The sequence below is a fragment of the Pinus tabuliformis genome, chromosome 7 (assembly GCF_031772625.1).
Source record: "Pinus tabuliformis cultivar Carrire ecotype Pingquan chromosome 7, CPIR1, whole genome shotgun sequence".
Classification (NCBI taxonomy): Eukaryota; Viridiplantae; Streptophyta; class Pinopsida; order Pinales; family Pinaceae; genus Pinus; species Pinus tabuliformis.
Window position 1 is genome coordinate 847,434,497 of NC_142293.1, and position 23,096 is coordinate 847,457,592.

Below are 23,096 nucleotides of genomic sequence, written 5' to 3' on the forward strand. Positions count from 1 at the left end.
GTTGACCCAATCCTAACGATGTGATTAATCCGAAAGACTGATTTCTAACTTTGTTTATATTGAGCCAAATGATTTTAAAACTTCCATCCTCATATTCAAGCTCTCGACATATGTATTGTTCATATGTTAGTGCTCTTTTATCATTTTTCTATACCATGGCATTTTGTGTGTTTTTCCCTCTTGATAATCTTTTATGTTCCTTCAGACTATATAACTGTTGTGTTGAATGCTTGATGTCATGCACGTGTTCTTCCCCCACATGTTGTGTGCTTTCTTTCTTTGTGCTAGTATATGCATTGCACCATTATGTTTCACCTATGTTATTCCATCATCTTTTCTTTCTGTTACACTTTGTTGGTGCACACTTAGATCCCTTTGAAATGCTCTGGCATCAAGTTGATTCTTTAAATGCAAAGTTCAATGGAGTTGTAGTTTTGGCGCCTAATTCATAGAAAGAGTGGCCTCCTTTTCCCTCTAACAAGTAACCTAGCTCAATGGAGCTTCCAAAGAGTTAGTTGTAGTATTTCAAACCATAATATGTTTACAATATAGTGACAAGCGCATAGTGGGCAATACAAACAATGTGAATTAGAGTTATATTTGTATGATTGAATAATCATCTTTGTAGCTTATTTTCTTTCAAACTCTGACCATGGTATATGCTTTAGATCTTTCTCCATGTACCTAGGGTTTGCTTTAACAAATTAGGGCTTACAGTTTCATCCATGCATGTAGCATATGCATCTAGGGTTTCATCATTCATTCTCTAGGGTTCTTCAACACAATTAGGGTTTAACCAGGCAAGAGACATGTTTCAACAATGCACCTAAGTTGCCATCTTATTGACATCAATGACAACTTTATCCAACAAAAAGAAAATCCCTCCCAATTCAAGGATTTGTTTCAAAAATTCTATGGCATAAATTTTTGCTTGAGAAACATCATAGAAATGCAAGGGTTTGTTTTAGAAATTTTCTGACACAAACTTCTCTTGAAAGAAAATACCAGAATTTGTAGAACGAGAAATCACCAACAATTAATCTAATTCAAACTCATAACTTAAGTTGCAACTATCGCATTGTTTTATTAAAGGAATTATTTGGAGGAATTGTTTACATGGAATTCAAAAGGGAACCTCACAATGTTCTTCAAAAAATTACTTGCCACCAATAAATTTAGTTGCTGCAATAATTCAGCCTCTTTGCAAATAAATTCATCCTAGCAAAATAATTTGGCACAAGAAATTAAATTCGGCCCAATTTTGCCCCAACAAGAGAAATTTGGCACAACGAGACAAATTTGGCCCAACAAAATAATTATGGCCCAACAACAACATAAATTTAGCACAATAATAGAAATTTGACCCAACAATAGAAATTTGGCACATCAAGCTAAATTCGGCTCGATAAAATACCTGCAAAATAATTGCCTCCAACCACTATAGCTCCAACCCTTTCCATTGGCACATGCTCCAACCTGATCTTCTTGAGGCATCCTATCCTCTAGGGAACCAATCCCGTCAATCTGCTTCAGCTCTTCAATGTAGGTTGAATGGTTTTTCAAGGCCTCTCAAAAAATTTTACAACAAGCCTTGACAATATCTTCAAATTAGCCTTCAACAAATGCCCTTTATTAGCTCGTCGATGACAACTTTATGATTCTCAAAAGGCGTGTCCACAAATATTCATGTCACCCAAACAATCAATGTTACTTCATGAGGGATTCAATCATGCATCAAGGTCAACAATGTCTCCAAGATCTGTTACTACAAGGTATCTTCACTGCTTCAAAATATTCTCCAATGGTCAAGTTGATTTAACAAATATTCAAATTATGCTTCAAGAAGGTCTTCAATAAGCTGCCCGAAGAACTCTCCAAGTTGCTACAAAACGTCTTCAAGATGCTCTCCAAACAAGTCTTCAATATTTCAAGGATTCTTCAATATTTGTTCAACAAGACTGCTTCAACAAGTTGTTTACGATAAACTAAACTGCCCCAAGAACTCTTCAAGTTGCTACAAAGGTCTTCAAGATGCTTGCTAACCAAATCCTCAAGAATTCCTTCAAGATGTAAATGTGTATTCTTCTCTAATACACTGCAATCCTCAAATGCTCCAAGGGTACCCTAAACAATCTTCAACAACGGTCCTTTATTCTCTTCCAAAAGAATGTCCTTCAATAAATCTGCCTTCAAAGAGATCTTTAATTTCTGCTACAAGACTATCTTTAAAGGCAAGTCATGGATGGCTTTTCATAGTCCTCAAAGTAAGATTTTTCGATGGTTGTGACAAAAAGGGGTAGTCCTAGATTGTTGTAGCAACTTTCTCTAACAAAGATAGAACTACAATGATATAGTTGACACAAAGTCTGAAGAATGACCTTAAAAACTCCCTCAATCTTTGGCCCTTACAACTGTAGTAGCTTTGTGCAAGAATAGTGATACAAAGACAATAAATTCCTCACAAAAGATTGCCATAAACTAATCACTGTTGTTGTAGCAACCCATCTAAACACAGATACCAATATCTACAGAAAGACAATAACCCTCACGAAAATTCCTTTAGATGTAGTTCAGATTTTGACCTTTTCATCACAGGTGTTAATTGTAGGTCTACCTCAGTATGGTCTTCTACATGTGCAAGTTAGAGTCTTCCACAGGGGCCGAGGTTGCAGGTCTGTAAAGGCTAAAATTACAGGTTTGCAATCTCTATAATTCTGTTTGCAATAACGGCCGAATTACAGCGCCAGAGTGTCAATAGAGAGAGAGAGGCTAAATTTCGGGTGACTCAAGATTTTTCATAGGTTCGAACTCTTCAACAAATATAGAGCTAAATTACAAAATATCCCACATGTTCAAAAAAATCCAGTCCTGAAATCCAAAAACCAATACTCTACCAATTTCATCCTTCTTGTCTCTTTTCTTGTAGTTCAGATTCGAAACTCATTTTTTGTTCGTGACCGAAAATCTTTGAACTGAAATGAACAACCTTAGTTGGGTATATATACATGTTTGAGTCTATGAAGAGACACGTCTCTTGGTATAATGGGTCGACATGACTATGTGGAAGGAGGAAGCCAACATTTTAATTTTGAAACTTTGTTAATTCAGATAAAATCGCTCCCGCACATCAGCGCTTGCAGAACATGCTGAGAAATCAAAACACCATGTCTGCATTGAAGAATCCAAAGTCATTGCTAAAATTGATCATTTCCACCACAAGAAACTCAAGGAAGCTATTGAGATTGAGAGACATGCCAAAAACCTTAATAGGGATGATGGCTGGAAATTAAGTAAAAGCTATATTTCGGCTCTCTCTTCATAACTCCTCCTCCTTTTCCGCACTTTATCATTTTACTCTTCCTTTTTTATCCCCGTTTCCTTTTATATTTTTTAACTTCATATGTTTTGCTATCTAAAAATTTATTTGCTTTCATCTTTCTTATGGTAATGCCTTTATTGTTATCTTTGCTTTCCTCCTTTTCTAGGAGGATAAACTATCCTCTATCATTTAATGGTCTCATTTATTGTATAATTATGATAAATAGTCTTAATAGAGGTTTTGATAATATTAATAAAAGATTCTAAAATATAATGAAATAAAAGTTTTTTTTTTTTTTTTTTTGAATCGTTCCTAACAATGAGTTTTCAACCAAATTTATTTTGATTAAGTCACCCCTAACTAATAAAATTATAAATAATTATTTTAGGTATTAGTATTATATGAATTGATAATTAATTTATGACATAACAACTAATTTTCAACCAAATATTATTATATAAATTAATTATTTTTAATATTATTATTGGTAACTAATTTATTATATCGCAATAATGACTAGTCTTCAACCTAATTCACATTTAATAGGTCAACCCTAACAAATAATATTATATAAATTAATTATTCTTAGATAATATTATTATATAAATAGATAAATAATTTACAATATTGATATAAAATAATTAATTATTACATAACAACTAGTTTCTAACTAAATATTAGATAATTTAATAAACATCTGTTCATCATGTATTCCTAAATAATTTTATCTCACCAACGGCTAATTTTGAACAACGAGCCCTGAACATTGATGCATCCCTGCTATTTATTCTCTCAGATCGATTGATTTCTCACCTTGTCGTGAGGATGAACCACATTAGTTGGTTCGAAACGTTGACCCAATCCTAATGATGTGATTAATCCGAAAGACTGATTTCTAACTTTGTTTATATTGAGCCAAATGATTTTAAAACTTCCATCCTCATATTCAAGCTCTCGACATATGTATTGTTCATATGTTAGTGCTCTTTTATCATTTTTCTATACCATGGCATTTTGTGTGTTTTGCCCTCTTGATAATCTTTTATGTGCCTTCAGACTATATAACTGTTGTGTTGAATGCTTGATGTCATGCACGTGTTCTTCCCTCACATGTTGTGTGCTTTCTTTCTTTGTGCTAGTATATGCATTGCACCATTATGTTTCACCTATGTTATTCCATCATCTTTTCTTTCTGTTACACTTTGTTGGTGCACACTTAGATCCCTTTGGAATGCTCTGGCATCAAGTTGATTCTTTAAATGCAAAGTTCAATGGAGTTGTAGTTTTGGCACCTAATTCACAGAAAGAGTAGCCTCCTTTTCCCTCTAACAAGTAACCTAGCTCAATGGAGCTTCCAAAGAGTTAGTTGTAGTATTTCAAACCATAATATGTTTACAATATAGTGACAAGCGCATAGTGGGCAATACAAACAATGTGAATTAGAGTTATATTTGTATGATTGAATAATCATCTTTGTAGCTTATTTTCTTTCAAACTCTGACCATGGTATATGCTTTAGATCTTTCTCCATGTACCTAGGGTTTGCTTTAACAAATTAGGGCTTACAGTTTCATCCATGCATGTAGCATATGCATCTAGGGTTTCATCATTCATTCTCTAGGGTTATTCAACACAATTAGGGTTTAACCAGGCAAGAGACATGTTTCAACAATGCACCTAAGTTGCCATCTTATTGACATCAATGACAACTTTATCCAACAAAAAGAAAATCCCTCCCAATTCAAGGATTTGTTTCAAAAATTATATGGCATAAATTTTTGCTTGAGAAACATCATAGAAATGCAAGGGTTTGTTTTAGAAATATTCTGACACAAATTTCTCTTGAAAGAAAATACCAGAATTTGTACAACGAGAAATCACCAACAATTAATCTAATTCAAACTCATAAATTAAGTTGCAACTATCGCATTGTTTTATTAAAGGAATTGTTTGGAGGAATTGTTTACATGGAATTCAGAAAGGGAACCTCACAATGTTCTTCAAAAAATTACTTGCCACCAATAAATTTAGTTGCTGCAATAATTCAGCCTCTCCGCAAATAAATTCATCCTAGCAAAATAATTTGGCACAAGAAATTAAATTCGGCCCAATTTTGGCCCAACTAGAGAAATTTGGCACAACGAGATAAATTTGGCCCAACAAAATAATTATGGCCCAACAACAACATAAATTTAGCCCAATAATAGAAATTTGACCCAACAATAGAAATTTGGCACATCAAGCTAAATTCAGCTCAATAAAATACCTGCAAAATAATTGGCTCCAACCTCTATAGCTCCAACCCTTTCCATTGGCACATGCTCCAACCTGATCTTCTTGAGGCATCCTATCCTCTAGGGAACCAATCCCGTCAATCTGCTTCAGCTCTTCAATGTAGGTTGAATGGTTTTTCAAGGCCTCTCAAAAACTTTTACAACAAGCCTTGACAATATCTTCAAATTAGCCTTCAACAAATGCCCTTTATTAGCTCATCAATGACAACTTTATGATTCTCAAAAGGCGTGTCCACAAATCTTCATGTCACCCAAACAATCAATGTTACTTCATGAGGGATTCAATCATGCATCAAGGTCAACAATGTCTCCAAAATCTGTTACTACAAGGAATCTTCACTGCTTCAAAATATTCTCCAATGGTCAAGTTGATTTAACAAATATTCAAATTATGCTTCGAGAAGGTCTTCAATATGCTGCCCGAAGAACTCTCCAAGTTGCTACAAAAGGTCTTCAAGATGCTCTCCAAACAAGTCTTCAATACCTCAAGGATTCTTCAATATTTGTTCAACAAGACTGCTTCAACAAGTTGTTTACAATAAACTGCCCCAAGAACTCTTCAAGTTGCTACAAAGGGTCTTCAAGATGCTTGCTAACCAAATCCTCAAGAATTCCTTCAAGATGTAAATGTGTATTCTTCTCCAATACACTGCAATCCTCAAATGCTCCAAGGGTACCCTAAACAATCTTCAACAAGGGTCCTTTATTCTCTTCCAAAAGAATGTCCTTCAATAAATCTGCCTTCAAAGAGATCTTTAATTTCTGCTACAAGACTATCTTTAAAGGCAAGTCAGGGATGGCTTTTCATAGTCCTCAAAGTAAGATTTTTCGATGGTTGTGACAAAAAGGGGCAGTCCTAGATTGTTGTAGCAACTTTCACTAACAAAGATAGAACTACAATGATATAGTTGACTCAAAGTCTCAAGAATGACCTTAAAAACTCCCTCAATCTTTGGCCCTTACAACTGTAGTAGCTTTGTGCAAGAATAGTGATACAAAGACAAGAAATTCCTCACAAAAGATTGCCATAAACTAATCACTACTGTTGTAGCAACCCATCCAAACACAGATAACAATATCTACAGAAAGACAATAACCCTCACGAAAATTCCTTTAGATGTAGTTCAGATTTTGACCTTTTCATCACAGGTCTTAATTGTAGGTCTACCTCAGTATGGTCTTCTACACGTGCAAGTTAGAGTCCTCCACAGGGGCCGAGGTTGCAGGTCTGTAAAGGCTAAAATTACAGGTTTGCAATCTCTATAATTCGCTTTGCAATAAGGGCCGAATTACATTGCCAGAGTGTCAACAGAGAGAGAGAGGCTAAATTTCGGGTGACTCAAGATTTTTCATAGGTTCGAACTCTTCAACAAATATAGAGCTAAATTACAAAATATCCCACATGTTCAAAAAAATCCAGTCCTGAAATCCAAAAACCAATACTCTACCAATTTCATCCTTCTTGTCTCTTTTCTTGTAGTTCAGATTCGAAACTCATTTTTTGTTCCTGACCGAAAATCTTTGAGCTGAAATGAACAACCTTAGTTGGGTATATATACGTGTTTGAGTCTATGAAGAGACACGTCTCTTGGTATAATGGGTCGACATGACTATGTGGAAGGAGGAAGCTGACATGTTAATTTTGAAAGTTTGTTAATTCAGATACAATCGCTCCCGCACATCAGCGCTTGCAGAACATGCCGAGAAATCAAAACACCATGTCTGCATTGAAGAATCCAAAGTCATTGCTAAAATTGATCATTTCCACCACATGAAACTCAGGGAAGCTATTGAGATTGAGAGACATGCCAAAAACCTTAATAGGGATGATGGCTGGAAATTAAGTAAAAGCTAGATTTCGGCACTCTCTTCATAACTCCTCCTCCTTTTCCACGCCTTTATCATTTTACTCTTCCTTTTTTATCCCAGTTTCCTTTTATATTTTTTAACTTCAAATGTTTTGCTATCTAAAAAATTATTTGCTTTCATCTTTCTTATGGTAATACCTTTATTGTTATCTTTGCTTTCCTCCTTTTCTAGGAGGATAAACTATCCTCTATCTTTTAATGGTCTCATTTATTATATAATTATGATAAATAATCTTAATAGAGGTTTTGATAATATTAATAAAAGATTCTAAAATATAATGAAATAAATTTTTATTTTTTTTTTGAATCGTTCCTAACAATGAGTTTTCAACCAAATTTATTTTGATTAAGTCACCCCTAACTAATAAAATTATAAATAATTATTTTAGGTATTAGTATTATATGAATTGATAATTAATTTATGACATAACAACTCATTTTCAACCAAATATTATTATATAAATTAATTATTCTTAGATAATATTATTATATAAATAGATAAATAATTTACAATATCGATATAAAATAATTAATTATTACATAACAATTAGTTTCTAACTAAATATTAGATAATTTAATAAACATCTGTTCATCATGTATTCCTAAATAATTTTATCTCACCAACGGCTAATTTTGAACGACGAGCCCTGAACATTGATGCATCCCTGCTATTTATTCTCTCAGATCGATTGATATCTCACCTTGTCGTGAGGATGAACCACATTAGTTGGTTCGAAACGTTGACCCAATCCTAACGATGTGATTAATCCGAAAGACTGATTTCTAACTTTGTTTATATTGAGCCAAATGATTTTAAAACTTCCATCCTCATATTCAAGCTCTCGACATATGTATTGTTCATATGTTAGTGCTCTTTTATCATTTTTCTATACCATGGCATTTTGTGTGTTTTTCCCTCTTGATAATCTTTTATGTGCCTTCAGACTATATAACTGTTGTGTTGAATGCTTGATGTCATGCACGTGTTCTTCGCTCACATGTTGTGTGCTTTCTTTCTTTGTGCTAGTATATGCATTGCACCATTATGTTTCACCTATGTTATTCCATCATCTTTTCTTTCTGTTACACTTTGTTGGTTCACACTTAGATCCCTTTGGAATGCTCTGGCATCAAGTTGATTCTTTAAATGCAAAGTTCAATGGAGTTGTAGTTTTGGCACCTAATTCACAGAAAGAGTAGCCTCCTTTTCCCTCTAACAAGTAACCTAGCTCAATGGAGCTTCCAAAGAGTTAGTTGTAGTATTTCAAACCATAATATGTTTACAATATAGTGACAAGCGCATAGTGGGCAATACAAACAATGTGAATTAGAGTTATATTTGTATGATTGAATAATCATCTTTGTAGCTTATTTTCTTTCAAACTCTGACCATGGTATATGCTTTAGATCTTTCTCCATGTACCTAGGGTTTGCTTTAACAAATTAGGGCTTACAGTTTCATCCATGCATGTAGCATATGCATCTAGGGTTTCATCATTCATTCTCTAGCGTTCTTCAACACAATTAGGGTTTAACCAGGCAAGAGACATGTTTCAACAATGCACCTAAGTTGCCATCTTATTGACATCAATGACAACTTTATCCAACAAAAAGAAAATCCCTCCCAATTCAAGGATTTGTTTCAAAAATTCTATGGCATAAATTTTTGCTTGAGAAGCATCATAGAAATGCAAGGGTTTGTTTTATAAATTTTCTGACACAAATTTCTCTTGAAAGAAAATACCTGAATTTGTACAACAAGAAATCACCAACAATTAATCTAATTCAAACTCATAACTTAAGTTGCAACTATCGCATTGTTTTATTAAAGGAATTATTTGGAGGAATTGTTTACATGGAATTCAGAAAGGGAACCTCACAATGTTCTTCAAAAAATTACTTGCCAAACAATAAATTTAGTTGCTGCAATAATTCAGCCTCTCCGCAAATAAATTCATCCTAGCAAAATAATTTGGCACAAGAAATTAAATTCGGCACAATTTTGGCCCAACAAGAGAAATTTGGCACAACGAGATAAATTTGGCCCAACAAAATAATTCTGGCCCAACAACAACATAAATTTAGCCCAATATTAGAAATTTGACCCAACAATAGAAATTTGGCACATCAAGCTAAATTCGGCTCAATAAAATACCTGCAAAATAATTGGCTCCAACCTCTATAGCTCCAACCCTTTCCATTGGCACATGCTCCAACCTGATCTTCTTGAGGCATCCTATCCTCTAGGGAACCAATCCCGTCAATCTGCTTCAGCTCTTCAATGTAGGTTGAATGGTTTTTCAAGGCCTCTCAAAAACTTTTACAACAAGCCTTGACAATATCTTCAAATTAGCCTTCAATAAATGCCCTTTATTAGCTCATCAATGACAACTTTATGATTCTCAAAAGGCGTGTCCACAAATCTTCATGTCACCCAAACAATCAATGTTACTTCATGAGGGATTCAATCATGCATCAAGGTCAACAATGTCTCCAAGATCTGTTACTACAAGGTATCTTCACTGCTTCAAAATATTCTCCAATGGTCAAGTTGATTTAACAAATATTCAAATTATGCTTCAAGAAGGTCTTCAATAAGCTGCCCGAAGAACTCTCCAAGTTGCTACAAAAGGTCTTCAAGATGCTCTCCAAACAAGTCTTCAATACCTCAAGGATTCTTCAATATTTGTTCAACAAGACTTCTTCAACAAGTTGTTTACGATAAACTGCCCCAAGAACTCTTCAAGTTGCTACAAAGGGTCTTCAAGATGCTTGCTAACCAAATCCTCAAGAATTCCTTCAAGATGTAAATGTGTATTCTTCTCCAATACACTGCAATCCTCAAATGCTCCAAGGGTACCCTAAACAATCTTCAACAAGGGTCCTTTATTCTCTTCCAAAAGAATGTCCTTCAATAAATCTGCCTTCAAAGAGATCTTTAATTTCTGCTACAAGACTATCTTTAAAGGCAAGTCAGGGATGGCTTTTCATAGTCCTCAAAGTAAGATTTTTCTATGGTTGTGACAAAAAGGGGCAGTCCTAGATTGTTGTAGCAACTTTCACTAACAAAGATAGAACTACAATGATATAGTTGACACAAAGTCTCAAGAATGACCTTAAAAACTCCCTCAATCTTTGGCCCTTACAACTGTAGTAGCTTTGTGCAAGAATAGTGATACAAAGACAAGAAATTCCTCACAAAAGATTGCCATAAACTAATCACTACTGTTGTAGCAACCCATCCAAACACAGATACCAATATCTACAGAAAGACAATAACCCTCACGAAAATTCCTTTAGATGTAGTTCAGATTTTGACCTTTTCATCACAGGTCTTAATTGAAGGTCTACCTCAGTATGGTCTTCTACAGGTGCAAGTTAGAGTCTTCCACAGGGGCCGAGGTTGCAGGTCTGTAAAGGCCGAAATTACAGGTTTGCAATCTCTATAATTCGGTTTGCAATAAGGGCCGAATTACAATGCCAGAGTGTCAACAGAGAGAGAGAGGCTAAATTTCGGGTGACTCAAGATTTTTCATAGGTTCGAACTCTTCAATAAATATAGAGCTAAATTACAAAATATCCCACATGTTCAAAAAAATCCAGTCTTGAAATCCAAAAACCAATACTCTACCAATTTCATCCTTCTTGTCTCTTTTCTTGTAGTTCAGATTCGAAACTCATTTTTTGTTCCTGACCGAAAATCTTTGAGCTGAAATGAACAACCTTAGTTGGGTATATATACGTGTTTGAGTCTATGAAGAGACACGTCTCTTGGTATAATGGGTCGACATGACTATGTGGAAGGAGGAAGCTGACATGTTAATTTTGAAAGTTTGTTAATTCAGATACAATCGCTCTCGCACATCAGCGCTTGCAGAACATGCTGAGAAATCAAAACACCATGTCTGCATTGAAGAATCCAAAGTCATTGCTAAAATTGATCATTTCCACCACAGGAAACTCAGGGAAGCTATTGAGATTGAGAGACATGCCAAAAACCTTAATAGGGATGATGGCTGGAAATTAAGTAAAAGCTAGATTTCGGCTCTCTCTTCATAACTCCTCCTCCTTTTCCGCGCCTTTATCATTTTACTCTTCCTTTTTTATCCCGGTTTCCTTTTATATTTTTTAACTTCAGATGTTTTGCTATCTAAAAAATTATTTGCTTTCATCTTTCTTATGGTAATACCTTTATTGTTATCTTTGCTTTCCTCCTTTTCTAGGAGGATAAACTATCCTCTATCTTTTAATGGTCTCATTTATTGTATAATTATGATAAATAGTCTTAATAGAGGTTTTGATAATATTAATTCTAAAATATAATGATTTTTTTTTTTTTTTTTGAATCGTTCCTAACAATGAGTTTTCAACCAAATTTATTTTGATTAAGTCACCACTAACTAATAAAATTATAAATAATTATTTTAGGTATTAGTGTTATATGAATTGATAATTAATTTATGACATAACAACTCATTTTCAACCAAATATTATTATATAAATTAATTATTTTTAATATTATTATTGGTAACTAATTTATTATATGTAATAATGACTAGTCTTCAACCTAATTCACATTTAATAGGTCAACCCTAACAAATAATATTATATAAATTAATTATTCTTAGATAATATTATTATATAAATAGATAAATAATTTACAATATGGATATAAAATAATTAATTATTACATAACAACTAGTTTCTAACTAAATATTAGATAATTTAATAAACCTCTGTTCATCATGTATTCCTAAATAATTTTATCTCACCAACGGCTAATTTTGAACGACGAGCCCTGAACATTGATGCATCCCTGCTATTTATTCTCTCAGATCGTTTGATTTCTCACCTTGTCGTGAGGATGAACCACATTATTTGGTTCGAAACTTTGACCCAATCCTAACGATGTGATTAATCTGAAAGACTGATTTCTAACTTTGTTTATATTGAGCCAAATGATTTTAAAACTTCCATCCTCATATTCAAGCTCTCGACATATGTTTTGTTCATATGTTAGTGCTCTTTTATCATTTTTCTATGCCATGGCATTTTGTGTTTTTTGCCCTCTTGATAATCTTTTATGTGCCTTCAGACTATGCACGTGTTCTTCCCTCACATGTTGTGTGCTTTCTTTCTTTGTGCTAGTATATGCATTGCACCATTATGTTTCACCTATGTTATTCCATCATCTTTTCTTTCTGTTACACTTTGTTGGTGCACACTTAGATCCCTTTGGAATGCTCTGGCATCAAGTTGATTCTTTAAATGCAAAGTTCAATGGAGTTGTAGTTTTGGCGCCTAATTCACAGAAAGAGTAGCCTCCTTTTCCCTCTAACAAGTAACCTAGCTCAATGGAGCTTCCAAAGAGTTAGTTGTAGTATTTCAAACCATAATATGTTTACAATATAGTGACAAGCGCATAGTGGGCAATACAAACAATGTGAATTAGAGTTATATTTGTATGATTGAATAATCATCTTTGTAGCTTATTTTCTTTCAAACTCTGACCATGGTATATGCTTTAGATCTTTCTCCATGTACCTAGGGTTTGCTTTAACAAATTAGGGCTTACAGTTTCATCCATGCATGTAGCATATGCATCTAGGGTTTCATCATTCATTCTCTAGGGTTCTTCAACACAATTAGGGTTTAACCAGGCAAGAGACATGTTTCAACAATGCACCTAAGTTGCCATCTTATTGACATCAATGACAACTTTATCCAACAAAAAGAAAATCCCTCCCAATTCAAGGATTTGTTTCAAAAATTCTATGGCATAAATTTTTGCTTGAGAAACATCATAGAAATGCAAGGGTTTGTTTTAGAAATTTTCTGACACAAATTTCTCTTGAAAGAAAATACCAGAATTTGTACAACGAGAAATCACCAACAATTAATCTAATTCAAACTCATAAATTAAGTTGCAACTATCGCATTGTTTTATTAAAGGAATTATTTGTAGGAATTGTTTACATGGAATTCAGAAAGGGAACCTCACAATGTTCTTCAAAAAATTACTTGCCACCAATAAATTTAGTTGCTGTAATAATTCAGCCTCTCCGTAAATAAATTCATCCTAGCAAAATAATTTGGCACAAGAAATTAAATTCAACCCAATTTTGGCCCAACTAGAGAAATTTGGCACAACGAGATAAATTTGGCCCAACAAAATAATTCTGGCCCAACAACAACATAAATTTAGCCCAATAATAGAAATTTGACCCAACAATAGAAATTTGGCACATCAAGCTAAATTCGGCTCAATAAAATACCTGCAAAATAATTGGCTAGTTTTTTTTGTTGTTCCCCCTCTTGCGTTCCTAGAATTTCTAGTTCCAATGATATTGATCTTCAAACCTTCAGGCTCACAAGAAAACTAGCTCTCATACCACTGTAGTATTCCTTGTATTTGGATAAATTTCCCAAAAATCTTCTTTAAAAAAATGCACCATGAAATTTTTTCACAATTTTACGAGCATAAATAAATTATAGATGTAAGAAAGACTATAAATGTTCCAACTTAGAATAAACACGAGACATATGCAACAAAACTCATCTTTATTATATTAAATATGGATACGAAAATACATGCCAAATACAGTTCTAAGAACCCATTAAAAACTCTAGAAAGACATAAATATGGTTGACGATGACTCCTCCAATATTATGCACTTATGAGAGATTTAATTGACCTCTCCTCACAATCTCCACGTTAAACCCAATGAGAAGATCTGATTTGATCCCTCGTTTTTGAAGTGGCTAGGGTATATCTCTCAATACTGAAACCCCTCCTGATTAGATCAACTAGGGTGGATCATTTACCACCGAAACTAATCCTCTACATAATATGGGCTTTCATCGAGACAAGCTCAAAGAGCTCAACACAACAACAACAAAAAATAATCCCAAATGCATACCTAAGGAGTGAACTCTCACCTCCTTTAATAGTCATGGACTATTAGAATACCATGGGTCTTTTTCTTTTTCTTTTATTAAAGTGACTTATAATATTTTTTTTTCTTTAGTCACTTTTAATTAATTAATTATCCCATCGCCCATACTTAATTTTAATTTCTAACCTACACTAATGAGATACTCTCATTTCCCAATGTCCAGAAAAAAGGGACATTACATAAAATAACAAACTCAAATGCTAGTCTTGTATTAGGTTAAATTTCACGTGGCAACTCCAAAAAAAGGCATAGATCACTCAAAGGTTGAAACATCAATAAAGGTCCCAACCCCTACATTTAAGGCATGGGATGTTGAATGGATTTGGTCATGCCAAAAGAGCCCACCTCCCATTGTAGGGCATTATGATTGAAAACCATAAGAGGGATGAAGAGGTGACACAAATTATACAACTTAAACCTAACAAGGGAATTGTACCTTCCATTGTATTAAAGGATAATAAATGAGTTTTATTACAACATCCACTAGTTTCAAACTACAAAGAAACAATGACATGCAACCCATCTCTAGAAAGTGTATAGAGTTAGCTTGGAACATGGGTTGCATTAATCATATATGTAACTAGATATTAACATAACAAAAGGGGTTCAAAATTGAATATTAGATCCCAAATATAAGTTCGCAGGGGTCAAAAATTGCTAATCAAACCTCTAGATAAATAATTGTGCATATGCTTGATATTCTTTTGTAATATAATTGACAATTTTTATTTACTAAAAAACAATAACAATAGCTCTTAAAAAATCAACAACATGAATAATCCCTATTATCTTGGATAATCCAAATTTAAATAAATTCAACAACAATAACCATATTAATCTTAATGAAAATTTAATTTTAAAATCATAACCTAGAGAAATATAAAATTAATGTATGGAAACAAAAAAAACCACTGTCACATAATCTCATACTGCATCTTAACAACATCTTCACATTACCATCAATAAAGTTATGGTATAGTGATAAATCAGTCAAAATTTACTTCCATATGCCATTATCTTAAAATGGAGTTGTTTATAACGCGACTTTTTGGAGATTTCGGTGATAGAATCCGGCGGAAAAAATTGAGGTTAAATCTTGATTTGTATTATTTAGAATGGTTTTTTAACTGCATATTGGATTCAGCACCCTGAAAAACCCCTGGGACGCTTTCATTGTGTAGAAACTAGCTATCAAACTTGCGATTCTAATAAATTGCTGCCGGATTTTAACCAGAAAAACCCACCAGAAAAGCTTCCAAAAAGTCGCATTAAGACAACTACTCTTAAAATTCTCCAAAGTGACACAATTCCATATACCATTATCTTAAAATTCTCAAAAATGACACGTTCCATAGATTATCTCAAGGCCTAAGGCCTAATCCCACTAGTATTATCAAAACTCTATTATAAGGCCTAATCCCACTGAGTACCATAAAAAAAACTCAAGTATAAGGCCTTATGTAGAATACACGTAACATTAACTAAAAACAAAGAAAAATGACCAGGCAATTTTTTTCTCCCTTTTCCTAAGTTGATGCTAGAACATGACCCACATCTACAAAACCTTCGTTGAATTGTATTATCAAACAAAGCAACCCATCTAATTTTAAACTTGGGTTATCATTGTTGTCAACTCTCCAACTAGCATAAACCTTCCCCACCGTTTCACCTCTGTACCTTAGCTTGAGCAAAGTCACTTAGACCCCACCCAAATGTTTTCCACTTTTTCACTCCTACTACAAGGGTGTGGGAATTGTGTATCTACCATACCCACTCATGGGTGGAGAAATTTGTACTCCACCGTAGGGATAGGGACTTACCACTTTGTTTGATGCTGCATCCCATCAATAACCCTTAATTGACTACACATCTCTTTAGTCCAGGCATGGAGTTCTGCTAACCATGGTTACGACAAGGGAAAACACACGAGGGCTGCCTCAATGCCAGCCTGACTGCCTGCTGGAATTCAACTCACAAAGAGGTGGAGGAATCGATGTCGGGACCTCCGGAGGGCGATCGGATGGAGTTAAATCCCTTTATGCGAAGGAAGAGGAGCATTAGCAGATCAACGCTTGGGTCGATGCTTCCCCTGGAACCATCTCTTCGATCAATTTATGTACATTATTGCAAAATTTAACTCTTGCGCAGCTTATTACACTGAACCTCTCTATAATTTTTGGAGAGTTGTAAGATGCATAAAATAAGGCAAGAAAAGCCCGGAGAAGTTTAGATTTGGCAAAGTAGCATAAGCTTCGGGGCGTGCTACATGGTTCAGAGGATGCAGTGAAAAACGTCTTGAAAGATCTACTGCAAACTCGTGAAGCATTGGAGTTAAACTTAGGTTTTTCTCTAGCTTAAATTTTGACCGACAAATTTGGTAAGGCCCGGCGTATTGCAAACAATCTGACGCTCGAAGTTTAAGCGTGAAATTTGTCCCTAGTGATTCGTAATTCTGGTGAAAGTACAATCGGGGTTAAATATACGGGAATTTAGCCCGGACTTGGAGGAGAGAGTACACAGCGACACATTTACGGGAGAAAATGCGTTAAAAGCTTTCTTTTATAGCTGAATGTGTAGGATTCTAGTACTTTAAAGGAACATCTTACCCTAGCGTATTTGACTTGGTGACCTGGAACTGGCAGAAATCTTGGGGACTATGCGTACTGGGGGGTCAGAAAACAGAAGGAAACACAGTGGAAATTTGGCGGCAGGAGGAAAACCATTATTGTTCTTGTTGCGTGATGTTAACTGGTTTGATGCTTATGAATTCTATTCATTTGCTTCGCCGCAGAAACGTAGACACGGTCTCTTCTTCTTAAATAACGGGAAAAAAATATACGGTGGCAAGAAGCAAAAAAGAGAGGCCAAGGACATATAGACGCAAACTCAAAGTGATATGCTTTTACGATGATCAGAGTTGGTATATACTTTATGGTCGTGGTTAAGCTTTGATTTATTCACTGCACGAGAACGGTGAGTAGGTTCTAGCTCTGGCGATAATTAAATTGATGGGTTCATTGTCTCTACATTGTACTGAGGTCTTTGAAATAGAAGGATTGTCAGCACAATCTGGTCCTGGAATTGATAATCATAGTTTGACGAAACTGTTTCTTCAGAGGTGAAATCTGCATCAGGAGTGATTGGTAGAAAATGCTTGATTGGAGGTTGAGAATTCCGAATGAAGTTCTGATGATTTGCATCATCTTGTCTTGGAACTGACAGTGAAGAAGCAGGGCCATGTCTAATTCAAGCATGTCAAACAGTATCGAGTCTCGCTTCCATTCATTGGAGCTCATTGGTAAAGGTTCTTTCGGGGATGTCTTTAAAGGGTATGGATTTCTTTTGCTGCATTTATACTTGGTTTTATATATATAATCCTATCCTTCTTTTCTTTTGATCTGTAGTTCTGAGAGCTCATTTTGAACAAGTCAAGGTACAGGTCTATGTAAGATTTGGAGGGAATTAGTATTATCAAAATATGAAGATTTGTACGCAGTGTTGGTGGTTACTTTCCCCGCAAGAGGATTAATAATAATATCATAGAAACACTGGTACTGTTATGGAACTTTCTCTAATATACAATTTCACCTAGCTGTATGGTTAAATGCTAGATTTGTCAACGTGCAAAGATCTACTTTGTTTGCATGCACATCACACACTTGAAAAACCTAGGAAGAGATTTACAGGAATGAAATACTTCTAACCTTCGGAAATATATATGTTAAATCTTATGAAATAGACCAAAGCAATAAAATATTCATATCATTAAATAATATGGCATTCATTGGAAAAGCTTTTGAAACAGATTACATTTTTATGATAAAATTGACATGCACTTTTCAACATTAATAACCACTCGACCAGTTAGGATCAAGCACAGCAACACCCCACTGTAGTAAAATGGAGTGCAGAAAATGCACTTATTCAAATTTGATGAGATTTCTAATTGGCGACATAGTTACATAAGGTGCAACATGGCAATGGGATCTTTCAACAAACTGTACACAGTTCAGTCATCAAAATACACCTCCAGGAACCTATGAATGTATTATCTGAATGCTGCTGCAACAATCATGGAAAACACAACAAGTTCATTCTTTAATGCAAAAGGCATCACATCCTAGGCAAAGGATATCCACTTCGTCACAAAAGTGGTATTTTTCTTGTCCTTTACAACTATCTGGACTAAAATGCCATCAATGAAGAAGAGGCTTCCTTGTCTGCAACATGGTCTAGTACTTCATCATTGAATGGTGTTGAAATAGGGTAATGCATGCAGCTATTTTGCATGGGTACGTGCACCCAGGGCTAGGGTGCCCAAACCTGTCCCAGGTTCCTGTCTCCTGTACTGCATTTGGGAATGGGTAACTTCTTCAAGAGCCCAAATGAATTGGGTTCTTTAGCGAAGAACCTGTTTTTTCATGGCAGTTAAGTGGGGATTTAATCTTTAAACAGGTACCTTTACCCCAATTTCGGGTTCTTTTGGGTGCTTGCATCCTCCAACAAAAAGGAAATTCAGTTTTCATTTTAAAAAAGCCCCAAAATAGGAAGTTGTGGACCTTCCCCAAAACCCTAATCCTTCTTGCCTCACATTCTCATGCACTCAGAAGAACAAATCGGCCCCTCTTTTTTACCATTTCATCTCCTGCAGTGACAGGAGAAATAGTCTGGCAGTGAAGCGAAGGAACCGTTCAGTAGTGAAGTGATTTCGGTGCTCTATATTCACAAAATAATTCTGGACAAGTACAACGATAGATAGACATGTTTTTCAATGTTTTTTGATTTTTCTATTTGATATTTGGAAACGCCATTAGGCAATATTTGAATGTACATGTTTACTTGCCACTTAGGCTAACTTTTAAAGATTTGAAAGACGGGACCTATGAATGTCAATTTCAATTTGAATTGTGAATTTTCAAATGATAATGATCAAGGTTCACTGTTTAATGTTGTTTTTAGAATCATCATAAGACTGTTGATTGTTCAAAACTTGAATAAAGCAAAGTGCATATTCTTGTTGTTAGTTGCTGAAAATGATATTATGGCATTATTCAATGAGCATGCTTATACCTTTTTTTATTAATCTTTTTCATACATTTTAAAATAAATGTATACTGTGTACCGCTGACGAACCCAAGCCCCCTGTTTCAAAAAATGCCATCCCATCCCCAAAACCAAGTGCCCTGCAACTTAAGATGCAGGCAATATTCAATCATCTAAAATCCACACAGATCCATAACTCTTCATTGGTTTTCTTACCTTGGATCACAATAGGATTAATCCAATCTGATTCTTCCACTGGAAAAATTAAGCCAGTAGTTAATATCTTCTTGATTTCTGTCTTTACCGTCTGTTTAACTCTAGGATTCAATCTGTATGGCCTCCTCTTAATAGGCTCGGCAAGGCTTCAGTCCAATCTTCATTTCTCCCATCTCACCTCTAATCCCCTTCATCTTTGTAAAACTCCAGGGAAACAAAACTTCATATTTTCTGACCAAGGCAACAACCTCTGAAATGGTCTTCTCATCCCAGTGATCAACTATTGAGGCTATCTTAGGATTCTCCTTAGTACCAATCTTCAACTTCTTTAGTTTGAGTGATTCTTGATAGATTTTTCTATTAGTAACTTAGTATCACCCCTTGTCGCACTCATAAATCTTCCTCTAATTTCCCCTTGAACATGAGGTGGCACAACTCCTAAATTGTTAGACTTTCCAAACCTAGCACCCGGTATTTGGTTCCCAACAATTGTTAACAGAACGAATATATGGCCGGATTCCTGACACAAAAAATATAGTGGAATAAAAAAAGGTTACTCGGTCTAAATCATCCACACATAAACAGATTAATTCCCAATCAAAATTTCTTCATTAATAAATTAATCACGGAACTTACTTGGGATCCTGTCCTGGGATAATGGCCCAACTGAGAAAATACAAAAGTGATCGCTCGCCTCACTGCACTCTCTCGGACCTAGCACATGCTCACTGAGAAGCCTTTCTCAATCTTGCGCTGCTGTTGTGTCTTAGCCTTAACACTTAGGCTCAATTTATAACTTTCCTAAGCTAAGATTGACAGCCAGAATTAGTTCGTCAAGTTAACTGAAGATAAGTTATTTAACTTCAGTTAACTATCCTATCTTTAGCTTTCTCTACTTTAACTCAAGTACAAGTTATAAATTTAGCTTGCTATGCGTGCACATCTCATACATGTCACATGCAACACATTCACATTCACATGCAAGCTCCTAAAGAGGCAAATCAAGGTCCTTCTAGTCAAGGCACAAGACTAGAAGTGCCTTCTGAGCTACAAAACTCAACATTCCTTCTTAGCGAGGGAGGTACTTTTGGAAGAACCTCCTCCACTTGGATCTGTCTCCAACACCACCACATTATCCATTGCTGTAGTTGCTCCCTATGAACTAGAAGACTTCCTTGCTACCTACTTCAGAATCTGATCTAAAGACCTGTTCCTTCCAACCATGCTCCTAGGATCTTGCTCCTGAGCATTTAACAATGTCATATTATATTAACCGAGGCTCCTGGTAGTGCCTGAAGAATCACTCTTCCTTGCCACCTCTCTCTCAGCAACTAACACTAATCTTGTATCCAAGATCCCCTCGGATATACCCACAAGTTCTCCCAACAAACTGTATGACTACCCCAGTCTGATGCCAAGCACTACAGCTGCATCCAAGGTTGCTTCCTTTGAATATAGAAGCCCCTGTCCATCCTGGAACAAAACTCTATATCCAACATCCTCCAAGGATGATACTAAGAGCACGTGTACCATCAACCCTAAGATAAACATCCATGTCACCTCCAGAAATCCTCTGACTCTAGCTGGAATTTGACACATCCAATCCCCTTCACTACATGCATGGTACTAGTCCCACTAAACACATTGTAGTCTAAGCCTGTCTCTGAATTCTGTGGAACATTGACCTCATCCCCGTCACATGACTAGACGCTCTACTGTCCACTAGTCTCTATCCTATGCTAAGTCCTTCTAGCACAACTGTGGGTCTGTCTCAGTCCTTTGAGACACCTACAAATTATGTTGCCAATCCCCTGATTAATACAGTTCGCCTCTCTCCCTCTAAGGGTTGACCTCCACCAATCCTGTTGGCTATTGGTACTGTCCTTCATACCTGCCGTTGGCTACTACTAGCTTTGCCAACAACTACTAGCCCATGCCTGTCGTGACATATTCTGCACTGCAGCTCCTACTTGTGTGTCATTCAGACTAACGACTCGACCCACGACTAGTTAAGCCTATTTGCGAGCTCATCCATGGCATCTGCTGCCACCACCTGTGCCCGACTGTCTGCCATGTCTTCCCCTTTTTTTTGATGGTTGGTCGGTCTGTGTGTAGCCCGACTGTCTATCCATGTTCAACCTGTCTGCGTTTCCCTACGATCTTGCTGTGTCAGCCACTAATTCTTGGTTCACTAACAGCGGCAGTCCTATCGCAACATTTAACACCTAGCCACCACAAGCTTTGATGGCGTTGTTCTTTTTTAACTAGCGATAAGCATTCATGCTCTGCTATAGTCCGTGCTGCACCCATGCTCCGTGGTCAGCGATTCTAACACCTCAGTGTCATCAGCGGCTCTAACACCTCAGTGTCGTCAGCGGCTCTAACACCTTAGTGTCGCATTCTCAGCCCCTTGATGTTCTTGGCCTCCCTCGTGGCAGCGTTGCTATCGACTTCTTGTCGGTCGATGGTCACCGCCTTGAGCAGCTCGACGTTAACAACTCTGGCCTACTCTGTCGCTGCTGTTGGAGGTGTCGACTCTCGGCCTGGTCAACGACTGGTTGGGTTGGGCTATCGACCAGCCACCACGCGCCCCCACGCCTCGTCTAAACTTTCTTTTTATTTTATTTTTCTTTTTAAAAAAAAATATGGGCCCCCGTTTTTTCACTTTATTTTGAGTCTTATTTTTTTTTCTCGATTCAAAAAAAACAAATTTCCTCTTGACCCCTTAAAAAAAATCTCGCTGCCTTAATAAAAATTTTGGTTTGTATGATCCCACCCAACCTGGCTCCGACAATCCGATACAAACCATGTTAGAATTTCTGAACCCAACTCTCGATATCCAGTTCCTAATAATTGTTGTTGAAAAGTATAGCAAGGGAAGGTCTTCTTAACTCGTGCCTTAGTCAAGAAAGACCACAATCAGTCCTTCCTTTAGCATGCATGAGCTGCTGGTGCTAGGACAAGTTCATGAAGTAGTTAATTCATGCATGGAGTTGGAGGAGCAATTTAGTAGACTTCTAACAGGTAGTTTGAGTTTGGGATAAGACAAGTTGGGAGCTTTAGTTTCGATTGAGGCAAAGATTAGTTATAACTCCAAGTTATGAGTGGAGAGAGTTCAGTTCGAACTCAATTAACTCATCAATCACAACTGTTGTTCTAAATTCGTACTTGCCAGAATTAGCATGATCAAATTTCTTAAAAGGAGGACGAAGGCACAACTTGTATCATTCTTGTATGCACAAGTTTGTGTGTGTGAGAGCATCTTGTTGAGAGAGCGTATCAAGGAGGAGCCTATACGCAGAATCGAGAGGGAGACTTCCTTGCAGACTATCGCTAGGATTTAGGAGGAATTCCTAAATAATTGGAGCCACTATTGTGCTAGGAAATAAGAGATTTCTAG

General features: G+C 35.9%; 1 protein-coding gene across 6 annotated transcripts in view; it reads left to right on the plus strand.

The window, feature by feature from the left end:
* Positions 1 to 16,210: 16,210 nt before the first annotated feature.
* LOC149250282 (uncharacterized) overlaps positions 16,211 to 23,096 on the plus strand; it is a 311,236-nt gene continuing 304,350 nt past the window's right edge. Inside the window, exons 1-2 of one of the 6 annotated variants that reach the window (XR_016266820.1) lie at positions 16,211 to 17,410; positions 17,554 to 17,766. Coding sequence is in view for 4 of the 6 variants with exons in the window: in XM_089459001.1 (XP_089315127.1) it covers positions 17,675 to 17,766 (92 nt within the window). In the remaining 2 variants the exon portion in view is untranslated. Of the gene's footprint in view, positions 17,767 to 17,970; positions 17,989 to 23,096 lie in introns of those variants that run through there. The other 5 variants (XM_089459001.1, XM_089458999.1, XM_089459002.1 and 2 more) reach the window with 5 other exon arrangements.